Source organism: Camellia sinensis, chromosome 3, assembly GCF_055761805.1.
Source record: "Camellia sinensis isolate YWXY chromosome 3, ASM5576180v1, whole genome shotgun sequence".
Classification (NCBI taxonomy): Eukaryota; Viridiplantae; Streptophyta; class Magnoliopsida; order Ericales; family Theaceae; genus Camellia; species Camellia sinensis.
Window position 1 is genome coordinate 210,602,099 of NC_138963.1, and position 23,787 is coordinate 210,625,885.

The 23,787-nt window shown below is 35.6% G+C and overlaps 2 protein-coding genes across 2 annotated transcripts; one reads left to right on the plus strand and one right to left on the minus strand.

The window, feature by feature from the left end:
* The first annotated feature begins 6,799 nt into the window (after positions 1-6,799).
* LOC114281190 (uncharacterized) lies at positions 6,800-9,547 on the plus strand. Its single transcript, XM_082918805.1, has 4 exons — positions 6,800-7,174; positions 7,218-7,278; positions 8,059-8,127; positions 9,158-9,547. The coding sequence occupies exons 1-4, from the start codon at positions 6,800-6,802 to the stop codon at positions 9,328-9,330; spliced, it is 678 nt and encodes a 225-aa protein (XP_082774931.1). The 3' UTR covers positions 9,331-9,547.
* A 7,850-nt stretch (positions 9,548-17,397) lies between these two features.
* Positions 17,398-19,545, minus strand: LOC114299883 (protein FAR1-RELATED SEQUENCE 5-like). The gene is made up of 3 exons (XM_028244713.2): positions 19,330-19,545; positions 17,721-18,795; positions 17,398-17,600 (listed from the first exon to the last, which is right to left on the minus strand). The coding sequence occupies exons 1-3, from the start codon at positions 19,543-19,545 to the stop codon at positions 17,398-17,400; spliced, it is 1,494 nt and encodes a 497-aa protein (XP_028100514.2).
* Positions 19,546-23,787: the final 4,242 nt, after the last annotated feature.

Sequence of the window (23,787 nt, forward strand, 5' to 3'; positions counted from 1 at the left end):
TAAAATGGTCCTAAAACAATGCTAAATTAGTCCTAAAATAGGCTGGAATTAAGCTAAACATAACTAGAACAATATGCTAAAATATGGAGCATGCTAGGCTAGTAAATAAACACAAGGAGGGGAGGCTAACCTCTCAAATTTTGGGACTTCAAAATAACATTTTAGCCACTGAAAAAGCTCTAAAAATCAATGTTTAAAAACTCAAAAAGAGATAATGTAAAGATGGAAAACACAAGGGTAAAGGCTAGAAGAGCAAAGTGGAAAGAATGGTGAATGTAACAACCACATCCTTAATTAAACAAATTAATTAAAATGAATATGTGCAAAAGGTTAATTATGTGATTATATGTTATTATGAAGTGTTATTGTGATGCCTTGTGATTATTTGAATTGTGTTATTGTGGACAGATAGGTTAAAGTGAATATTAAATATGTCCGATTCATTAATTATTAATCAGTTAGAATTAAGAAATTAGGTCCGAATTGGAGCCTAATTCACCTTGGTATAATTTAACTTAGTGTAATTAAGAGTATTAATTGATGAGAGTTAATTTGGGTTGAGTGAATTGAATTTAAATTAGTTTAGATGATTTATTAGTTTATTTAGCATGAACCTTGTTTGTGTGATCAAAGAATTTGAGTATGACTCATCAATTTGACCATGAGTTAAGAGAGATGAGTAATGGACTTGGTGGACCTAGGTGTACATACGTTAAGAGAGAGAGAGAGGGAAAAGTTTTGAGAGTTCAAAGAAGGGGGGGAAGAAAAGAGAAGGAAGAGGAGGAACCTTGAAGGAGGAGAATTAACTCTTCACAATTTGTCAATTTAAGGTAAGACTACCATTTAAATTTCTTACAATTGAACTTCCTACATTCATTATCTTCTAAGATTAAGGGTTACTTAGGATGAATTCTTGGTTAATGAGGAGTTTATGGTAGTAATTGACCAACTTGAACATGTAAGCTAAGTTATGCTAGAATTAAGATTAAAAAGATGAATTTCATCCATGCATGCATATATCATAACATTTTGAGTTTGAATTTCACTCAAGTCATACATGCATGTGCCCATCTTGACTTAGTATTGAAAATTCATCTTGTTTGCTACCAATCTACCTCATTTGGTCATGTTTTGAAAAGCTTGAACTTGTATCTTTACATGCATGACATGTAATGGCATATTCTTCCCAATTTCAAGTTTGAGTTTTGAGCAATTGGTACCTTTTGGGTCTTGCTTTGGAAAAATGATCTTCAATTTATGATATTCTATTAATTTCTAGATGTTTTCTGAAGTTTTGGCCCAAGAAGGATGAGTTTCAAGTGTTTAATTCAAGTTTTGAAGTTTAAAGGCAGTTCTAGAAATTCCAGAATTCGCACTGTCCACTAAAGCAAGGAAAGTGTCGCTTGAGCGTGAAAATTGAGTTCCTAGAAGTTTTTAAAAAATTTATAGGTCACTCGAGCGACCAAAGTGGCGCTCGAGCTAGGACCCTTTTACTCAGTCCTCCGCTCGAGCGACTGTCGGGCGGGAATTTCACGCAACCAATACTTTTGCCAAGTTTACAGACCGCTCGAGCGAAAGAATACGTACTTGAGCGACCACTCACATATTGCATGTCCACTCTAGCGAAGGAAGTTGCGCTCGAGTGAGACCCCTGTTTTCAGCAATTTTTGTCAAGTGTTTTCGAGTGTATTTTAGCATCCTCATTGTATCCTAGGCATTCCTAGGCCAAAATTAAGACTTGGTAATGAGGATAACATGTAGAAACACACCAAGTTAAGAAAGAACTAAGTTAATGATCCCGAGTGTGTAATTCAGAACATGTTCATTCTGTAACTGTGTAGGTCGCACACTACAGGACATCTAAGTCACTTAACTCCGTCTGTTGCTTTGGAACCAACTGTGAGTAACAATGTTGTAAAGATATGTTCAACTGTAATTATTTTCTGAAACGATATTGTTTATCGAATGAATGTTTGTCCTATTTTATGAACTGTACTCGTGGCATCCATAGTAACTGATTGTTACTATTACTGCTACAGTTTACTGTTACTGTTACTGTTACAGAGATCTCTATCAGTTTCAATCTTTGGAACTACTGTTACTGTTACTGTATTGATGGCCATCAACTAACTGCTTAGTCTAGTAAGATCTACTGTAGTGTTCTGCTATTAGATGTACCACGTATGACTGCTATGATTTCTAATTGATTGATATGACATGAAATATGAGACTTTGATTGAATAACTAATCTACAGATGTAATTGACTGTTTTAACTAGTGAAAGGGCATTCATTCTTAATTCCTTTACACGCTTGTTATTCACTGGGCTTAGCTCACAGTTTATTATATATATGTAGGTGATCGAGCACCGGGACACAGTTAGTGGCGCTGACCTGAACCCTTGTTTTTGTCAAGCCATCTATTGTGCCTCATAGCGAGGTTCTGAACCTCTATGTGTCAAGGCATTTTGAGTGGTTCAAACCCATCCTTTTGTTTTCGTTACCGCTTAGTGTAAAGAATGTTTAAGACTTTTGTTATACTTTCCTTAAGGATGGGATTAAACCCCTAACTTGTACAATGTTATATATGTGTGTGTGTGTGTGTGTGTGTGTGTGTGTGTTTATTCATAAGTGGTTGTATATGGCTATGTATATGAAAGTTTATTTTCATTCAAGTCCTCACAGCTCATTGGGCACTCTCTATTTATTGATTGGCTTCCGCCAGCCCCCTTTATATCGTATTATTATTCTTATTGTCAAATAGGCCTTTCATAATTGTAGATTATTGGCCAGTTACGACACTAAACCCATGGGGGCGGGTTTGGGTCGCGACAGTGAACCACCCCTCCACCATTTGAGGCCTTAAACCACAAGTTTCAGCCCAAAAATACATATTTTATACAATCCAAAAACAAAGGAAAAACAGTAGGAAAAAGAGTAAATAAAGTAAGACGCGAAGAAAAGTTTTATATCGATCTCTTGAAGAAGAGAACCAATTCTAGGCAAAAAATCAAGGCAAACACACCCTCAAGAGCTCAAACTAGGCTCAAAGGTACCTCAACTCAAAGATAGTAAGGTTTGGTTTAGAGTGTATAGGCAAAAGCTTGCAAAAGCCTAAAAAATTGCAAGCGAGAGAGAGAGAGAGAGAGAGAGAATTTTTGCTCTAAAAATTTCAACCGTTAAAATGGAAGGGGAGGCCTCCTATATATAGAAAACCATGCAACTCCCTTAGAAATATCAATACATACACATGTAAGAAGGTGCATGCATCTGTGCCAACAGTTGGCACAACTGGTAGAAAAATATCTACAAAACATACTTATGGCTGGTAGGCCACTATTGGTGGCTAGCAGGCCACATCAGTGGTCAGCAACCAGAAGCAGTGGTTGGCAGCCAATAGAAGGAGCCGGTAGGCTATAAGAGATTACAGGCTTGAAAAACTCTGGTTTTGGTCCAAAAATAAGGCAACAGGTGTGTAGGATTTGAAGGCTCAAAGTTGTGGCATTCCGTTGAGGACTCTGAACACTTAACAAGAATATACACTTGTCATTGGGTGTGCAAGTGGTGACGTCCAAGTCGTAAGGGCGATCAAAAATGGGGTATCTACAAATGTGTCTGTACTTTCTAATTAATCATCATTCAATATGCCCCTCATGTTTCCTAATCACCCAACACAATACCGTACATATCCACCTTCTCCACCAATCATAATACTATAGAATATCATGTATCCATATTCCGAAATTACTAAATAATTACCTTATAAGACCTCTCCCATTAGTCCAGTGGAAAAGAAGTTAAACCCATTTTTTCACATAGTAAACTAGCATATCACCCATGCTATACACTATATAAAATAGTATATTATTTATTAAAAATACAATAGTTATATTTAATTTTTTTATATTTTGTCCCTTGTAAATAAAATTTTAGGTATAAGTTTAAGGGTTTTGTTTTAAATATTTCCTCTATTATAATATATAGTATAGATAGATTAAAATTGTTGTCTTGACAACTAATAATTAAAATTATGCTTTGTTATAAAAAAAATGACATAGTTCTAATACTTCACTATTTTAGAATATAAATATATAAATTTTAAAAAATTGTCATATTAGTTTTTGAAACGAAAATAATTAAAGAAATTTTAAAAACTTAATGAGTAAGAAAGAAAATCATCGTAACATGTCAAAACCCTTAAAATCACGGTTAAACCAGTAAATCATTCAAACTAAAAACCGTTTAGCTTAATCAGTTACATCAAAAGACCAACCAGCTTACACAAAAATTAATTAATTAAAAATTTTAAATTTTATTTTGTTAAAATTTAAACTGTCACTAAATATGAAAAACAATCTATTAATTTAAATTTAAAATTGACACAATATAAATTTAAAATTATAATAATATATCTCATAATTTTTGTATTAAGGAACAATAAGAGTGACATTGAGATTATTGATATATCTATATATTTTGTAAAAAAATACTTTTAAGGGGAGATCTTATGAGAGTTTCAAAATGCCATAAAAAATTATTTTTAGAATCAAAACCTCTATGTGGGATTATAAAATAAAAGTTAAATGGAAGTTTGCCAATCGGAATTTTCTTAATTGTTTAAAATTATGAAAATCAAAAAAATTAGTATGAGATATTGACCATAAAGCTTCTCACTAAAAATCTCATTTTACTTATATAAATGGGAGTATAAGATTCACTTTATGTAAGTGAAACAATTCACTCTTTCATTCTTTTCTCGATGTGGAATTATAACTTAATTGTTTAAAAGTTAACAATTATTTGGACGAGAAATTTATTTCGAATCAAGCAATCTTAACCGTTTAATCTTTAATTAGGTTAATCTTTAATTTATTTTGAATTAAACAAATTTAACCAATATATTTTGATGAAACCGCTAAAATCGCAATTAAACCAATGAATCAGTCAAACCGAAAACGATTTACCCTATCGGCTAGGATAAAGGATCAACTAACTTATAGAAAAATTAATTAATTAAAACTTTTAAATTTTATTTTAATTTTAAAATTTAAACTGTCTTGAACTGAAACATATACAATACTACAATATTAAATGGGAGCATAAGGTTTATATAATGAAACAGCTCATTTTTTCATCATTTTCCTGATGTGGGATTCTAAATAAAAGTTAATAGTTGTTTGGACGAGAAGTTCATTTCTAATCAAGCAAATTCAATCGTTTAATTTTTAATAAGGTCAATCTTAATTTATTTCAAATCAAAAAAAATCTAAACAATATATTTTGATAAAACAGCTAAAACCGCAGTTAAACCAGTGAATTAGTCAAATCAAAAAGGATTCAGCCTAATCGGCTAAGTCAAAATACTAACCAATTTACAATAAAATTAATTAATTTAAACTTTTAAATTTTATTTTAAAATTTAAACTTTTAAATTTTATTTTAAAATTTAAACTTAAATTGAAACATGCACAATTCTATAATATTAAATGAGAGTATAAGATTCACTTTATATAAAATAAAACAACTCACTTTTTCTTTTTCTTTTTTCTCGATGTACGATTGTAATTATTTTAAAGTTAAATATTATGACAATTTCAAAATCTCGTACAAAATTATTTTTAAAATCAAAACCTCTGTGTGAGATTGTAAAATAAAAGTTAAATGGAAGCTAACCAATGAAGATTTTCTTAATTGTTTAAAATTAAGAAAATAAAAAAAAATGGTATTGATTGTAGGGTTTCTCACTAAAAATCTCATTTTGCTTATATAAATGAGAGCATAAGTCATTTTACATAAGTGAAACAATTCACTTTCTTCTTCTTTTCCCGATGTGGGTTTGTAAAATCACTATAACAAAATGCACATTCGGCGACCAAAATTGGAGACTAAACAAAATTTAGTCACCAAAAGTTCCAGAATTGGCAATCAAAAATTTTTTTAGTCGGCAAAAGTAAAATATTTAGCAACTAATTTTTTTAGTCGAGGTATATTGGTTATTGGTGACTAAAAAAAAATTAGTCGCTAAAAATGCCAAAATTAGCGACAGAAAGAAATTTAGTCGTCGTGTATTGAGTCTTAGCTACTAAAATCGTTTAGTCACCAAATGATAAATAAAAAATTATTTTTTACCTTTGGCGACCAAAATTTTGGTAGCCAAAAGTTTATTTTCAGCAACAAAAAAAAAAATTTAGTCGCCGTATATTGAGTTTTGGCTACTAAAACCGTTTAGTCACTGAATGGAAAATAAAAAATTATTTTTTACCTTTGGTGACCAAAGTTTTGGTAGCCAAAAGTTTATTTTCAGCGACAAAAAAGAAATTTAGTCGTCATATATTAAGTTTTGGCTACTAAAACCGTTTAGTCGCCCAATGAAAAATAAAAAATAATTTTTTACCTTTGGCGACTAAACTTTTGGTTGCCAAAAATTTATTTTCAACGACAAAAAAAAAATTTAATCACCACAAAAATAAAATTTTTAAAGAGAGACATTTCAAATATTTTAAAAGAATTTATAAAATACTCTCACCGATTAAACAATTTTAGTCGCCAACAACCTTCTATATAAAATATCTCACTCTTCTCTCTCATCCTCTTTTTTTCTGCCCAATCCAAACCAAACCCACATTTTCTCTCCCAAATTTTCTCTGTTAGATGCCTCATTTCAAATCACATCTTTGAATCTATCTACTTGTACGATCTTCTGTGTTCACATCTACACATACATACATCCACATTGAGAAATTAATTTCCCATCAAAATTCTCAAGTATGAGAACCAAAGCAAGCAACCAAAACAGGTTCATGCAGTTCATTACGATACCAATTAGGGCTTTGGGCAAAGCCAGAGACTTCTACGTTCGAATAATTACGGACTATGCCCAAAGGGTTACCTATGGCAGCGCGATGTACATTCAATCGGGACCGATCCATAAGTTGTCGAAGAGCTACAACGTGAGCTTTTCGTCAAGATCATCGTCTGCGGACAACTATGATCTGAGAGAGCTGATTAGGGTTGCATCAACGAGGAGATTGGGAGTTGATATGGATATGGATATGCAAAGGCAGCAGATGTGGCGGTCCACGGCGGCAGGGGTGGTGCCAAGGAGCTGTAGTGTTAGGATGGGGAGGATTGATGAAGAGAGGCCTTGTGAGTTGTTATGGCTTTTCCATTTGGAGGTCTTTGGAATAAGTTATTTGATGTGTAGAACATGTGTAAAAACCCAGAATTGGGGATAATTGTGTTAGTTTGAATCCTCCCCCAATTCCAACTACTCATTCAGGTGAGACACGTTTAATCCACCTTCTCTCTGTGTGTACATACATTATGTCTATACGTGAACCTTTCGATTGATTATGATGATTTTGTTTTGTGTTCTGAACTCTAGGTTAAGTAAAACTTTGTAATCTATGAATTCTTTGAATGCTTTGTATAGTTTGGTAACAGGTCTCAATCTAAACCCCCTCGTCTTGTTCTACCTGATGAATTATTTGTCAACATTACCAAGTCAATTGGTGCTGAGGTTAACCAAGCTTTGGTGTTTCTTCAAGATTTGGCGTGTGGAGGAAATATTAAGCAGTTTCTAGCTGTATGTTTGAATACATCAATTTTCATTATTTTCTTCGCCTTTCCCTATTATGCATGTGCTTGCAAACCGTTTGATTTGACCTCTAACATGTTTGGATATTGTTGAAATTTGTTACTCCAAATTCTGTAACACTACACATGAGGATGCTAGGTTAAAACATGGAATTATTTACCATATATTTTTCCCTTTACTATCATAGTTTATTCTTCAAATCTTGTCTCTTCTCAACTTCTTACAACTGTATCTGTAGTCTGGAAAGCCTTGTTTATGTCGTTTGGTAGATTTTTCTTCTCTTTCATTTCCAAAATTTAATACTAATTATGCAAATTTATTTGCTTTAAACTAATTATCTCAGCTTAAAGTTTATTTACCAAACTTGCAGTGTTTTCATGATGTTAAGATATCAATGTTATGTTTATAATTACAAGAGTGTCATCTTTAAATAACTGAATTGACCCTGGGAAATCGCTTTAGGTTTTACCAAGCTGTGGGCTGCTGCTGTGATTGGAAGTTGGTGGAACTTTTTGACGGTCCTGTATATTGGTGAGACGTCATGTTATTTTCTGTGAAATTAGTTTGTTATGAAATAAGCTCTAGACTGGTTACTGGATGTGCACTCGATAACATGCTTAAACATTGCAATCAGTTGGTGAAACCCTCAGAATATTTTGTATATGTTATGGGGGATGGGATCTAATTGGGGAAAAAAATTGTGTTTAAATAATTCAGCAGGCTTTATCAATTCCAAGGTTTTAAAAATGGGTAGCAACCGTTATATAACACCGTTATGCTCTGGTTGAAGGTAATAATACATAATGACAGGTTATAATAAAATGGATTGAATTAGTGCAGTAGGATGTTAGGCATTTGGGTATGCTCTCTAATAGAGGGCTACCTTTGATTTTCCTATCCCATGTGGAAGAGAGATTTGGCTTTCCGTTACTTAAAAACCTTGATCAATACTCAACCTCTTCACTGGAAAATGCAAGGAAATTTCAATGAACCCGATCTGAGAAGTTGGAAAAAGTCAAACTTTATTCATTGCCTAAATTCCTATTTGAATTTCTGGAATTAAGATGGTTTGAACCTTGTTCAAGTTTACACGTAAACTTTCATGTGTTAAGTTGTGATTCATTATTATAGAAGCTTAGATGAACAATGGGTCAAATCTGGTGACGGTCCTTTAAGTTGTTTTGTTTTCATGGTAAAAATAGGAGATTCAAAAATGTTTGCGACCCCCTTTCCCACCCACCCCCTTTGACCTCCTTTCCCTCCTATTGGCCAGTGTTTCTTTTCTATTTTTTTTCTTTTCCTTCTCCTCCAATCACCACCCGTCACGTGTGTGTGGGGGTAGTGGGGGTGGTGATTGGAGGGGGTCTCTATCAATACTGATAGGAGATTATAGTCTAAAACCTTGCTTGTTTTTCTGCATTTTTCTTTTGCTGTCTTGGGTATCACATTTCTTAGATGCTGTTATTATTTAACTACCATTGAGCTATTATGTAGTACCAAACATAGCCTTAACTATTATGGTTTATTTATTTATTAATTTATTCTGTTTTTGGCTTGTTAGGTTTTGTTGCATTTCACGCGCTGCTAGTTCTATATGAGAGGTATGAAGACCAAGTCGGCGGCTTTGTATACAGTGTACTTGACCAGCTTCAACACCAATATCAAAAGCTCGATGCCGGTGTCCTCAGCAAAATTCCCAAAGGAAAGCTTGATAAAGGAAAGAAGCATGAGTAGATAACTGTTATTTTTTATGCATATACATACCCTATACAACCTGGATAGATCTCCAACAAATTCAGTTTGTGGGTTTGAGCTACAAATAGTTATTTTTCCATGTTATGTGCAAAAAAAATTAAAGACTATGATTTCTTGTGCTAAAAGCAGCATGTTGTCCCTATTATTCCTAATAATTTCTCAAATGCAGTATTCTGATATCTTATTCTTTGGGCAAGCTTGAATTTTGTTATTGAATGGTTGAGAATTGAATGAATGAATAGATGGATGAATAATTTTGTATATACACAGGCTATAGGTAGCGCAAAAAATATTACAAAACAAATTATAAAAACTAAATGAGACCGTTTGGTGACTAAACAAATATCACAGGTTGGTTTTTAGCTACTAAAATTTTAGTCGCCAATTGTCAAAAAGTGAACTTTTTAACTACTAAACTTTTAGACGCCAATTGTAAAAAGAAAACTTTTGGCTATTAAATTTTGAAAAAGTCTACAATGTGCACTTTATAAAAGTGCATATGATATGCACTTATTGTGTGGTCCATATCGTGTCACATCATAAAAAGTGACCTGCTAAACCGGTCATGTAACAGGTTACAGAAAGAATCACAACTTTTTTTCAAATATCATAACAATATATAATGAATCATAACAATGTTATAATATTCACCAAAGTGTCATAACAAAGACACAATAAATCATAACAATATAATGACAACTCATAACAAATATAGTAATTTGTAATTAATTATCATAACATTTGAATCGTAACATTTTTTATTATGATTCACGATGACAAATCATAACTTTTGGTAGTACAAATCATAACTTTTACTAATGAATCATAACTATAACTTTTTTCTCCACAATCATAATAAGATTAACAAAATGTCATAACTTTTACTAATGAATCATACACCACAAGAATTTTCACTTTTGGTGAATAAATTTTTAATCGCCGAAGAGTTTTAGCGACTAAATTATTTGGTCGCAAAAGTAGTCATCAAGGAATTGTCGGTAAAGGTAATTATAATTTTAGTCGCCAAATGTATACAATTTTCGACTAAAATTTTAGTCACCAAAAGGTTGGACATTAAATTAAATTAGACCATTTTCGGTAACCAAACTTTTAGTCGCCTAAAGTTTCACATTTTTAGCTACTAAAATTTTAGTTGGTAAAGAGTTCTTTTTTTTACTACTAAAAATTTGGTCGCCTAAAGTCCCACATTTTTTGCTACTAAAATTTTAGTCGGCAAAGAGTTCTTTTGACTACTAAATATTTGGTCACCTAAAGTCCCACATTTTTTGCTACTAAATTTTTAGTCGGCAAAGAGTTCTTCTTTTGGGTACTAAATATTTGGTCGCCTAAAGTACCACATTTTTTGCTATTAAAATTTTAGTCGGCAAAAGTGTTTTTATTCTTTAGCTTTTTGTTTTTGGTTGCGAAATATTTTAGTCATCAAATGTTTGATTTTCTTTTGGCTACTAAACTTTTAGTCGCCAAATGTCTATTTTTTATTTTTTATTTTTGCTACAAAACTTTTAGTCGCCAAATGTCTTTTCCCAATTTCTTTTTAGCTACTAATTGTCTAGTCGCCAAAAACATGATATTATGTTTTATATCAAAATTATAATCTCTCCACAACCTGTCTATATTCCATGCAACCTGTAATACGTATATAAACAAAATGATACATACTATCAATCATTCCACAATCTGCATCTATATACAAAAAATAAATAACTTTAAATGTCAAAGTCCATACAAATCAACTATTGTCCAAACTAAAAAATAATTCCATACAAAATATACCATACAAAAATCAAAACCCTCCGTATACAAAAATTACATTTATTACCAAGAGAAATTATCATTTGGCATGGTACAAATTACCATCGTAATTTGTACCACGACAAAAGGTGATATATGTACCACGACAAAATTTTTCTATAGACCATGACAAAAGGTCATATATGTACGCCGACAAATGGTATATATGTACCATGACAGAAGGTGATCTATGTACCATGACAGTCATTATCTGTTGATTGCCAAAAAAATTTTGTATCAGTAATAATAAACTAGACAAAAGCTGAGGACGATAAAAGTATTATATTAGTTTTACACAAAAGTGAAAATTCTTCTCCATATACCAATATGGATTATCTACAAGTCCACGCAACAAAGCCATCTACAAAGAAAAACAAAAAACGAAACATTAGAATTGGTTACAAAATATCAATTCAGTCAGTCATATGAAACATGTTCTAACATGCATTTAAAGTAGAACAATCGAGAAATGTCTTCTTGGAAATAAAAGAAAGTATATATATATATATATATATCATGCAATATTTATTCCAACCAACAACACAAACAATCTAATAAATAATTTCTTCGTCCTATAAATATATAAAGGCAATTATTAGAATATGAAGATGTTATTTTCATAAAGTTGTCATTTTTTAAACTAAGTGTTGCTAGTTTTTCGACTAGGTGTAAGGCGTATTAGGGGGCTGCTATGAATTTTCGTCCCCGGAAAACTCTTTTTTGAGTAAGTTTAGGGCGTATTCGGCTCTAACTCCCAACCTACAGGTCTAAATTATATTCTGTCAGTTTTCACAAGTCCTATTTGTCATGGCGAAACTGCCCCGTGTGAGCTACATGGTGGTTCGGGGGCTGTTTTGAATTTTCGCCCCCGAAACGCCCTTTTTCGAGTAAGTTTAATGCACATTCAGCTTCAACTCCCAACCTACGGGTTTAGATTACATTCCGTCAGTTGTCACAAGTCCTATTTGTCATTAGGAAATTGTCCGTGTAAGCCACACGGTGGTTCGGTGACTGTTTTGAATTTTTCCCCCCGAAATGCCCTTTTACGACTAAGTTTAGGACGTATTTAGCTCTAACTCTCTACCTACGGGTCCAAATTACATTCTGTCAGTTGTCACAAGTCCTATTTGTTATGAGGAAGCTATTTGTGAGATTCACACAGTCATTTAGAGCCTGTTTTGAATTTTCACCCCCGAAAAGCTCTTTTTCGAGTAAGTTTAAGGCGTATTCGGCTCTAACTCTCTACCTACAGGTCCAAATTACGTTCCATCAGTTGTCACAAGTCTTATTTGTCATGTAGAAGCTATCCATGAGAGTCACACAGTGGATCGGGGGCTGCTTTGAATTTTTGCCTCCAAAACGCCCTTTTTTCAACTAAGTTTAGGGCGTATTCGGCTCTAACTCCCAACCTACGGGTCCGGATTATATTCCGTCAGTTTTCATAAGTCCTATTTGTTATGAGGGAACTGTCCATATGAGCCACACAGTGGTTCGGGGGCAAAAATCGAGGGCTGTTTTGAATTTCCGCTCCTAAAACGCCCTTTTTCGACTAAAGGCGTATTCGACTCTAACTCCCAACCTACGGGTCCGAATTACGTTCCGTCAGTTGTCACAAGTGCTATTTGTCAGGGCAAAACTTTCTGTGCGAGCCATACTATGGTTCGAGGGTTGTTTTGACTTTTTGCCCTGGAAACGCCCTTTTTCGAGTAAGTTTAATGCGTATTCTGCTCTAACTCCCAACCTACGGCTCCTGATTACATTCCGTCAGTTGTCATAAGTCCTATTTTTCATTGGGAAATTGTCCGTGTGATCCAAACGGTGATTCGGGGGCTATTTTGAATTTTTGCCCCCGAAACGCCTTTTTTCGACTAAGTTTAGGGCGCATTCGATTCTAACTCCAAACCTACAAGTCTGAATTACATTCTGTCAGTTCTCACAAGTCCTATTTGTCATGGGGAAGCTATCCGTGAGAGTCACACATTCGTTCGGAGGCTGTTTGAATTTTTGCCCCAGAAACGCCCTTTTTCGAGTAAGTTTAGGGCGTATTTGGCTCTAACTCCTAACCTACGGGTCCGGATTACATTCTATCAAATGTCACAAGTCCTATTTGTCATAGGGGAACTGTTTATGTGAGTCACACGGTGGTTCGGGGGCTGTTTTGAATTTTCGCCCCCCAAAACGCCCTTTTTCGAGTAAGTTTAAGGCATATTCGGTTCTAACTCCCAATCTACGGGTCCGGATTACATTCTGTCAGTTGTCACAAGTCCTATTTTTCATGGTGAAACTGTCTGTGAGAATCACATGGTCGTTTGGGGGCTATTATGAATTTTCACCCTCGGAAAGCTCTTTTTCGAGTAAGTTTAAGGCATATTTGGCTCTAACTCTCTACCTACGGGTCCGAATTACGTTCTGTCAGTTTTCAAAAGTCTTATTTGACATAGGAAAGCTGTCCGTGAGAGTCACACAGTGGTTCGAGGGCTGTTTTGAATTTTTGCCCCCGAAACGCCCTTTTCAACTAAGTTTAAGGCGTATTTGGCTCTAACACCCAACCTACGGGTCCGAATTACATTCCGTTAACTGCCACAAGTCCTATTTGTCATGGGAAAATTATCCGTGTGAGCCACACGGTGGTTCGGTAGCTGTTTTGAATTTTTTCCCCCGAAACGCCCTTTTTCGACTAAGTTTAGGGCATATTCGGCTCTAACTCCCAACCTATGGGTCCGAATTACATTCCATCAGTTGTCACAAGTCCTATTTGTCATGGGAAAGCTATCCGTGTGAGTCACACAGTCGTTTACAGGCTGTTTTGAATTTTTACCCCCGAAACGCCCTTTTTCGAGTAAGTTTAATGCGTATTCTGCTCTAACTCCCAACCTACGACTCTGGATTACATTCCGTCAGTTGTCACAAGTCCTATTTTTCATTCGGAAACTATCTATGTGAGCCACATGGTGGTTCGGGGGTTATTTTGAATTTTGCCCCCAAAACGCCCTTTTTCGATTAAGTTTAGAACTTATTCAGGTCTAACTTCCAACCTACAGGTCCGGATTATATTCCGTTAGTTGTCACAAGTCCTATTTTTCATTGGGAAACTGTCCGTGTGAGCCACACGGTGGTTCGGGGGCTGTTTTGAATTTTTTTTTCACAAAACGCCCTTTTTCGACTAAGTTTAGGACGTATTCGGCTTTAACTCTCTACCTACGGGTCCGAATTACATTCCGTCAGTTGTCACAAGTCCTATTTGTCATGGGGAAGCTATCTATGAGAGTCACATGGTCGTTCGGAGGCAATTTTGAATTTTCACCCCCGAAAAGCTCTTTTTCGAATAAGTTTAAGGCATATTCGGCTTTAACTCTCTACCTACGGTTCCGAATTACGTTCCGTCAGTTGTCACAAGTCTTATTTGTCATGGAGAAGCTATCCATGAGAGTCCCACGGTGGATCGGGGGCCGCTTTGATTTTTTTCCCCCGAAACGCCCTTTTTCGACTAAGTTTGGGGTGTATTTGGCTCTAACTCCCAACCTATGGATCCAGATTACATTCCGTCAGTTATCACAAGTCCTATTTGTCATGGGGGAACTTTCAGAGGCAGAATAGAAAGCTTCACAGTTTGTCACAAACATCCTATTTTGCACAAACATCCTTAATGATCCCCCTTATCTATAGACAACCTGAAAAGTCTAGGAAATTCATCCACTCAAAAGAAAGATTTCGGAGGCAGAATAGAAAGCTGCACAGTTTTTCTCAGAGAATGAACTGTTGGTTGAGAGAAATACACAGCTTGAAAACAAGGTTAATGAACTTGAACAATTACTGAACTTAGCTCATACTGAAAAGGAAGGCACTTCTATGCAACTGATGTATCACATGAATACTATTACTGAATTAACTGATCAGCACTCAAAAGCAACTGAACTTAATTTAGAATCTGAAGCAAGACAAAACATCTCCCCAAACAAGTAACATGTTTCCTGAAGCCACCAATGATGGTAGCCATCCACCTCTCTCAATACCATATTTGCATCTTATAATCTGTTTCCACAGTGTTTTGTTCTCTACCCCAAAACTCCACCACCATTTCATTGATGATAAACCATAATTGCTCTAAACTTTGGAGAAATGTTGCTCCTCCAAAAGTGAAGTGTTTTTGTTGGGTGGAATTAAAAGAGAGAATTACATCAAGAGATCTATTTGCTCAAAGGAGGATCCTTCCAATGGGGGCTGATTTGTGTTGTTTATTGTTTTTTTGGCGGATGTAAGGTTGAGATAGATTCCCACATTTTGCTGCATTGCCATTGATCATGGTTGGTGTGGTTGGCCATTCTCAATTGGTGTGGTATAGGTTGACACCGAAAAGGGAGCCAAATCATTTGTTAGCACAGCACAAGGTGAGAAACCAACAAACATGGACAACCAACAAACCTCACATCAAACAACTAAATATACACACCAATAAACCTAAAAAACACAACAACATTCAATACAATGGACTGACATCAAACAACTAAATCTACACACCATTTGCAAATGAGATCATTGTATCCAAAATGACCTCGCATAAAAGCTTGAACAGCAGTAGCATCAAGCAGAGCAATAGCAGAGAAGCATAAAAAACCTGAAGCAATCGTATGCACAATGTGTTTAAAGCAACCTGGCCATGAGTGCTGATCCCATAAGCATATCCAGATTCCAAACAGAAATAGTGATGGTGTATTCAGAAAATCAGACAGTACCCCTTCCTCCTAAACACAATCTTGCCTGATTTAAATTTGAAATGAATTCGATTATGGAATAGTACATCCCTTGTGAGTTGCTTTTTACCCCCAAAAAACAATCCTTGTTTTGACAAGTTGACATGACTCCTCCATATCAAAATGAGATGTATTAAACATACAGTCATTCCTTTGCTTCCATATGGAACAAAGTACTGTGAGTGGAATGGCTCTCTAAATTTTCTTATTAAATTTCTTCCATCTATACCCTGCCCACCATTCTAGAACTCCCTCCACTGAGTTTGGCATTGCCCATTGAACTCACCACCACTTTAACATTGCAGACCATAAACATCGTACAGGTTTACAACTCAAGAATAAGTGATTCACATCATCGGCCTAACCATTACATAAAACACAAGTAGTATTAGCATTAATATTTACAACCCCAATTTTTTGAAGAAATACCTTAGTTTTTACTCTCCCTTTCCAAGCAAACCAGCTTAGAAATTGAACTTTTGGATGAAAAATGTTATTCCAGAGCAGCTTAGGAGGTAACATGATTGGGTGTTGAGAATATTCACACCATTTACAAATTGAGTCAACACTGAATTCCCTTGAGGGTTCTGCTCTCCATCTTAATTTATCTTCAACAGCTTCTCTAAGATGTGTTGCATCATTCAAAATAGTAATAAGTCTTGTCAATTCCTATTGTTTTGGGTTCAAGCTAGTAAACTTGTCCTAAACCCTAGACCCCAACCACTTTAATCACCCCTTATGTCCATAATCATTGTAAGAGACTCCATTTTATCTTAAGACAGCAAGAACAATCTAGTGAACACATCTATAAGCCTTTGATTTCCAATCCAAATATCCAACCAAAAGAGGCATCTCCTGTCATTTCCAGGTACTATTTTTGTATTTGTCACAAAAAAAATTATGAAGATTTGGGTTGATCTCAGCAATTGGCACAATATCGAGCCAAATTATGGAGAATTTAGACTTCCCACCCAAAAATCATAAAAGCTTTGATTAATCACGTCCTTTGGTCCACTGAAACACAACCGTCATCATTGACTTAGACCACTATAATAGCATTGTTACCGCTACTAGTGTCGTGTTATCTTCATGTCGAGATGATGACGTCACCTATGAATTAGTTTGACACGTTTATAACTCTAGCACGTACCAGTATTAGCCCTTGCCTATTATCTCATAGACGGTCACTACCTTTTTACCGTCACTCCTTTTTAAAATAATAAATTGTATTTTCATTCGTAGATGTATATTGTTTCTCTATGTACCCACCCTAATGACTACATTATTTGTCTTTTCTTACTTTGGTCCAATTGCTAACTTCTGAGGGAAACTTTGGAATTTTTAAAATTAACTTTCCTACTTTGATCACTTGGAGACCTTTGTTTTCACACTTCAAAATAGATGGTTCATGGTAGGCGTTGAAGGGTTCTATAATGGAGGGTTGCATGTTGAGGTGGTCTATAGCAGAGGATTTGGTACAAATTTAGGTGAACTTGACCCACGGGGCATTTTCCGTCACAGAAGTATAATGTTTGTTATAATTTGGACCAAAGTGAAAAGAATCTAATTCCCTTGCAATATTTTTGTCCCCAACCTCGGTATTATATTCTGTTTGCATTGCCCAGCTCTTTTTCATCTTCAATGTCATCTGGAAAGCCATTTCCCTTGCCTCTTCAAAATTGTTGTCTGCGTGTGAGGCATAATATGACATTTCACTAAAACATGAGCTCAGTATACCGAACCGGGCTGTCTGTGTTAGGGTGCTAGAAATTTGGGTAAGACTTGGTTGTTAATATCCTTACCTACCACGTCTTGTCCATCTCTTTAAGACACAACTTGGTGGAATACACATTAATTGTTCAGATTTCATGAAAGCAACCATGTGGCAACAAGGGATGCCAAATGACTCAAACTTCAAGCAATAACATTTTATTGTGATAGCTGCTGGAAAATACTCAACTGTCCATGTGCTTGTTGGTGCCTTGTACTCACCAAAATGATAGGTGCGACGATCCTCCAACTCAACTCTTTCCATCACAAACAATTTACCCTCTTTGCTGATTTCACGTTGAAACAATGAAAAAATCTTCCAAGTAAAGAGCTCAGCTGCATGTTTTTCCAAACTTCTCAATGGCGTAGTCAAAACCGAGAAATTATTCTCTGTTTTAGATTCTGTTTCTGCCTCATTAACACACATCCTAGCAAGAGCCCTATCATATTGTGCTACAAATTCGTACAACCTTACCTTTTGTTCTAGAAACATATTGAAATATGCATTCATACCCTCGACACGTTGAGTGCTTCTCATCCCAGCAAACATGTGACCACGAAGATACACCTCAGCCCACTTATCACGCTTGCAGTGAATCTCCAACACCCAGTTATTGTTCTCCAACTTGTATTGTTTCACCATACGAGCCCAAGCATTGTCAAACTCAACAATTTTACATTTCTTTAACATCAACTGTGCGAAATCATTAGTAAATTCTAGTATGTGGACATTTGTTGAGGCATTTTTCTCCAGATGCCAAGAACATAAACGATGTCTACAATTTGGAATAACTCTTTCGATTGCCTGACGCATTGCCCTATCACCATTTGTTACAACAGAGATGGGCCTTTGTCCATCCATGGCATCCATTAACGTTTCCAACACCCAAGTGTATGTCTCCATTGCCTCATCAGGCAACAAAGCACATCCAAATATGATTGTCATAAAATGGTTACTTACGCCAGCTAAAATCACAAATGGCTTCTTATACTGATTTGTATGATAAGTTGTATCAACTACCAATACGTCACCAAATGCAGCATAGTCCATCCGAGACCTACCATCTGCCCAGAAAATCTTGTCCAACCGGTTATCCTTATCGACGTTGTACTTGAAAAAACAAAAAAATGATCTGCATCTAGTTTAGCTTATAAGTATCCTAAGGCACCCTCTGCATCTCCTTCTGTGAGTTGTACTTTGCGCTCAGCTTGGAATTGGTTGTGCAAATCTCTGTGAATGAAGCCCACCTTCTCATAACCCCCTGATTGATGGACCATAAAATCCATGATCTGACTCGTTCTCATACCCACATTGCGCATGGCCTTTGCTTGAGCTTGGTCTGCACTTGTTACAAACCTATGTGACCAAAGAAAAGGGACGCAATATGGTGTTGCCAAGGGATGGTTGTGTTCCCCTACAAAGTGGGTCACAACATATTTTTTAATTGTCTTGTCATAACGCACACGAAATGTGGCACTACAAAAAAAGTATAGTTTCTGCCCTGGGAGTTCTTACCCGTTCCACATGCTGTAAGTATTTCTTTTCTCTTACACCTTCCCTTGAACAAACCCATTTCCTACTCTCTACAAATTTGTTGTCTCCACAAATTCATTCCCTACTTCTTCGTACGCTAAAATCGATGACCTTAGCGTATGCATTGTAAAAAGAATAAGCATTCTCCTCTGAATTGAATTTCATTTGCAAAACATCAACCTTAGTAAGCATTCGTAAACTATCATAGGTTTGGGAAGCTAACCCTTCTTCTTTCTCATCAACAACATCATCCTTGCCATCCGGAGCAACTTGATTGTCAATTTCACTGTTGACCTCTTTCTGTCTACTACTTTTAGGTTCATCCATCATATCTACATAACAAATCGCATAGACAACAGATGTGCATGTTGACAACAGATGTGCAGATTTGGCATAAGTTAAATGCAAATAATAGTAAAGTGCACTCATAAATACCATAATATAAATTAAAATCAAACAAATCAACAAAAAAACACACAAGCCAGTGCCCTCCTATAAATTAAAATCAAACAAATAAATAAGCACACCTGCCAATGCCCTGTTATCAATTCAAAGCAAATAAATTCAAAAATACACCAGCAAGTACCCTACTATAAATTAAAATATAAAAAACCACACCCGTCAGTGCTCTGCTTTCAATTATCAATTCTTAAAAGAAAACGAACAAAAAAGCACACCCGCCAGTGCTTTACTATCAAATAAACGCAAATAATAAGAAACCACGCATGCAAGTACTCTACTATCAATTAAAATGAAACAAACAAATAAAAAAGCACACCCATCAGTGCCCTGCTATAAATTAAAATCAAATAAATAAATAAGCACACCTGCCAATGCTCTGCTATCAATTCAAAGGAAATAAATTCAAAAACACACCTGCAAGTACCCTACTATAAAGTAAAATATAAGAAAACACACCCACCAGTGCTCTGCTTTCAATTATCAATTATTAAAACAAAATGAACAAATAAGCACACCTGCCAGTGCTCTGCTTTCAATTATCAATTGTTAAAAGAAAATAGAAAAAGCACACCCGCCAGTGCTCTGCTTTCAATTATCAATTGTTAAAAGAAAATAGAAAAAAGTACACCCACCAATGCTCTGCTTTCAATTATCAATTGTTAAAAGAAAATAGAAAAAAAGTACATCCGCCAGTACTCTGCTTTCAATTATCAATTCTTAAAAGAAAATGAACAAATAAGCACACCCACCAGTGCTTTGCTATCAATTGAACCAAAATAATAAAAAAAATACACCTGCAAGTACTCTACTATCAATTAAAATGAAACAAATTAACAAAAAAGCACACCCGCTAGTACCCTGCTATAAATTAATATCAAACAAATAAATAAGCACACCTGCCAATGCCCTGCTATCAAATATTAGTTATCAAAATCAAATGAGTGAATAAGCACACCTGCCAGTGCCTTGCTATTAATTGAAAGAAAATAAATAAACAAAGCACACTCGCAAGTATCCTATTATCAATTAAAATAAACAAATAAATAAAAAGCATACTTGGCAGTACCTTGCTATTAATTAAAAGTAAATAAATTAAAAATCACACCTGCCAATGCAACTGCTAGGGAGGGAGGGAGGGGGGAGGTATAGCTTCACTTCTACGTTAAGATGTAGAAATTGAGGACCTGTGACAAACAACAACAGAACATTGAAACAGAGTTAGTAAAGAAGACAATACTTAAGGAGATTTATGATTATGGGACGAAAAGGAAAAATCTATGTATGAAAAATATTATTTTTATAGCGATCCTGATATTCCCTGTTGTTATTGAACCGTAATCCGGACTCGGTTCCGTAGATTTGTTGTTGTTGTATCATTCTCTTTTCTGTCCCTTACTCTTTATCTTAGAGTTTTAGGTTGTGTTAGACTTGTTGGGTTATGTTGGTTGTGTTTTAAAACCTAGAATCTTTGCCCGGTTTTTTTGACCTTTCCGCTCGAACGGGGGTTTCGGCGCTCGAGCGGGAAAATCACCTTCCCAGTATTTCCTCTGTAGTGTTGGACGCTCGAGCGTGAGGTTTGACGCTCGAGCGGGAGTTTGTGTGAGACGCTCGAGCGGGAAGTTGGACGCTCGAGCAGGGGCCTGTTCTGCAAAACTTCTGGATGGTTGTATCCGCCGCTCGAGCGGGGTTTTTGGCGCTCGAGCGGGAGTCTGTGAGTGAGGCTCGAGCGGGGGTTTCCACGCTCAAGCGGGGCGACCTGTATAACACACCGAGATTCAGCTTTTTGAATCACTTTTTGATTTCCTTTCTCTCTCTTACTTTTCCGAAAAAGCCATTGGAGAGCACCTCACTCTAAAACCTAACTTCTCTCTTAGGATTGATCTAGCTAGTGTGTTTTCCTCACCTTGGGTCTTTGTAAGAAATGTGTTGATCGTCGAGGGCTTCGTTGTGATCCAAGAAATTTGGGATTTGGAGCACTTTGATTTCGGGTCATCTTCTCCATTTGAGTTCTCCATTTGAGGCAGGGACGCTCCTTGTTCTTTTTCAATACTCCGTCTATAGATAGACATGTGGTAATTTTTATATTGCATGAAAATTGTACCATGTTAGATTTGTTTGAAAATCATGAAATAAACCTAGGGTTGATTGTGTGGAGAATGGTTTTGGCTTCATTGATTGTTGTCTTGGCTAATTAAAATATAAATTAGCATGTTGTAGTTAAATGAAGAAAAGCCCTAAATTATATTTTGGTTGGGTAAATTAAAATAGGGGTTTGTTGACCATTGTGTGTAAATCTCTTTTGTCAAAATGAGTGTGGTAAGGGTGTTAATGCCTAAGGGATTATCCATGGCTTTGGAGTTGATTTTATGGAAACAAGATTAGTGGAGTTGGTTTTGTGATAACAAAAAGGAAATGGAATCGTTTTTGTGAAAATGAGGGAAGTGTTTTCGAAATAAGTTTGAGAATTGGATTGTTGTGTCTTGAGTGTTGAACACACATGTAGAAGTTGTTTCTTTAACTACCATGTTAATATTGTTGTTGGGTTTGTGATTCATGATATTTGAGTCTTTTAATAGATGTACTAACTATATGCATCTAGAGGTTTTGTCCTTGGTCATCGGTGGAGGATGACACGGTTGTGTAGAATTGTCGGGTATGCATTTTACCATTGATTAATTGAACATCGTATGTGATGAAGTGCTAGATACATTATGTATATGTATATCTTCTCGGAAGGAGATAGTCATGTGTTCATATACTTTAACACATTGCTGGTGTCTTGATAGTTTATGTATATGCATTATACATGTTGGTTATGCCTTGATGTGCTGTGATTGTTGGTGTTATACCCTGCACTAATAATCAAAGGTACCATTACCTTCCAGCTAGCGCCTGGAGAACTGTCTGCGCTAATAATCGAAGGTACCATACCCCTCCAGCTAGCGCCTGGTAAACTAGCTTGCTGCGCTAATAATCGAAGGTACCATACCCCTCCAGCTAGTGCCTGGTAAACTGGCTTGTTGTTGTAAAAGGTGTATTGTTGGCTTACTACGCACATAGCTAGTAGAGCGAAGTTGGTTGTAGTTGTTTCGTTGTAACTGAAAATATCATGGATTTTGATTGGTTACAGTTCGGAGGACCGAGTTACTCCATTGGTTGATTGTATACATGTTGGTGGGTTGTAAATTTATATTTTTACAAAGATATGCATGTATAGTTATGATAGTAATGGAAACGAACCAAAAGGTCTTTTGTCTTTTGGAAAGTGTGGAGGAGAACGTACGTTTTAAAGATAAACATGTTTGAAAAGGTACATTTGAGTATGTATAGGAAATGGAAGAGAGTATCGGGCTTAGTGTGATTACTTCCTAAGTATTTGTTAATGTTATGACAGATTGGGAACAGGGGTTAATGAAAGGAAAAAGGAAAGACAAACCACTTGTAATGTTGAATGAAACGGTTGTTTTCGAGAAAAGTTCATATATATATATATTTTGTATAAACTGTCACATTACTATTCTAGTATGAGAATGAGTGTTCATGATCATAGCTATCTGTAAGTTGTTATTTTTGAGGATCATGTTGAGTTCCCTACTGGACTATATGTTCATCCCACGTTGTTGAATCTTTTTCAGGTATTAAGCAGGTTGAGCTGCAAGTTTGGGATCTACTTGTTTACTGGCCACGGGGCCTCAGTTATGTTGGCGGAATGCCATTGTTGTAGAAGGGTTACACCCTTCTTCTTGTACCTTAAGTGATGTAAGCCCAAGGGCAATTTATTAAGTATGTTCATGTAATATTTACTTTGCATACGGATGAGAGTATCGTTAATCACTTCTACGGATTGAATATATGAGTTTATTTCCGCATGTTATCCTTGTAATTGAATTAAGCTAATGAATTTGGTAATGACTTCGAGTAATAAAAAGTGGGGCGTGACAATTTTGCACATTTTTTCACATTAACAAACTGCATAACCAATAATAGAGATGAAACTGTACTACCTTTGTTCAAAGTATCAATAACCATTACATAAACAGTTAAACAAATGTACCAACACCAACCGATTGACCATTTAAAAGATAAAAAATAAAATAGCTAGAAAAA

Bases quoted from the DNA above. Each gene is read 5' to 3' on its own strand.
- LOC114299883 (XM_028244713.2), bottom strand. From the start codon at position 19,545: ATGGATGAACCTAAAAGTAGTAGACAGAAAGAGGTCAACAGTGAAATT. The intron at 18,796-19,329 runs GTCATCGATTTT...TGTTTTTTCAAG, and splicing joins TTTACAATGCATACGCTAAG to TACAACGTCGATAAGGATAA. The intron at 17,601-17,720 runs GTAGGTAAGGAT...CCTCACACGCAG, and splicing joins AAAGAGATGGACAAGACGTG to ACAACAATTTTGAAGAGGCA.
- LOC114281190 (XM_082918805.1), top strand. From the start codon at position 6,800: ATGCAGTTCATTACGATACCAATTAGGGCTTTGGGCAAAGCCAGAGAC. The intron at 7,175-7,217 runs GTCTTTGGAATA...CATGTGTAAAAA, and splicing joins TATGGCTTTTCCATTTGGAG to CCCAGAATTGGGGATAATTG. The intron at 8,128-9,157 runs GTGAGACGTCAT...TTGGCTTGTTAG, and splicing joins TTTGACGGTCCTGTATATTG to GTTTTGTTGCATTTCACGCG.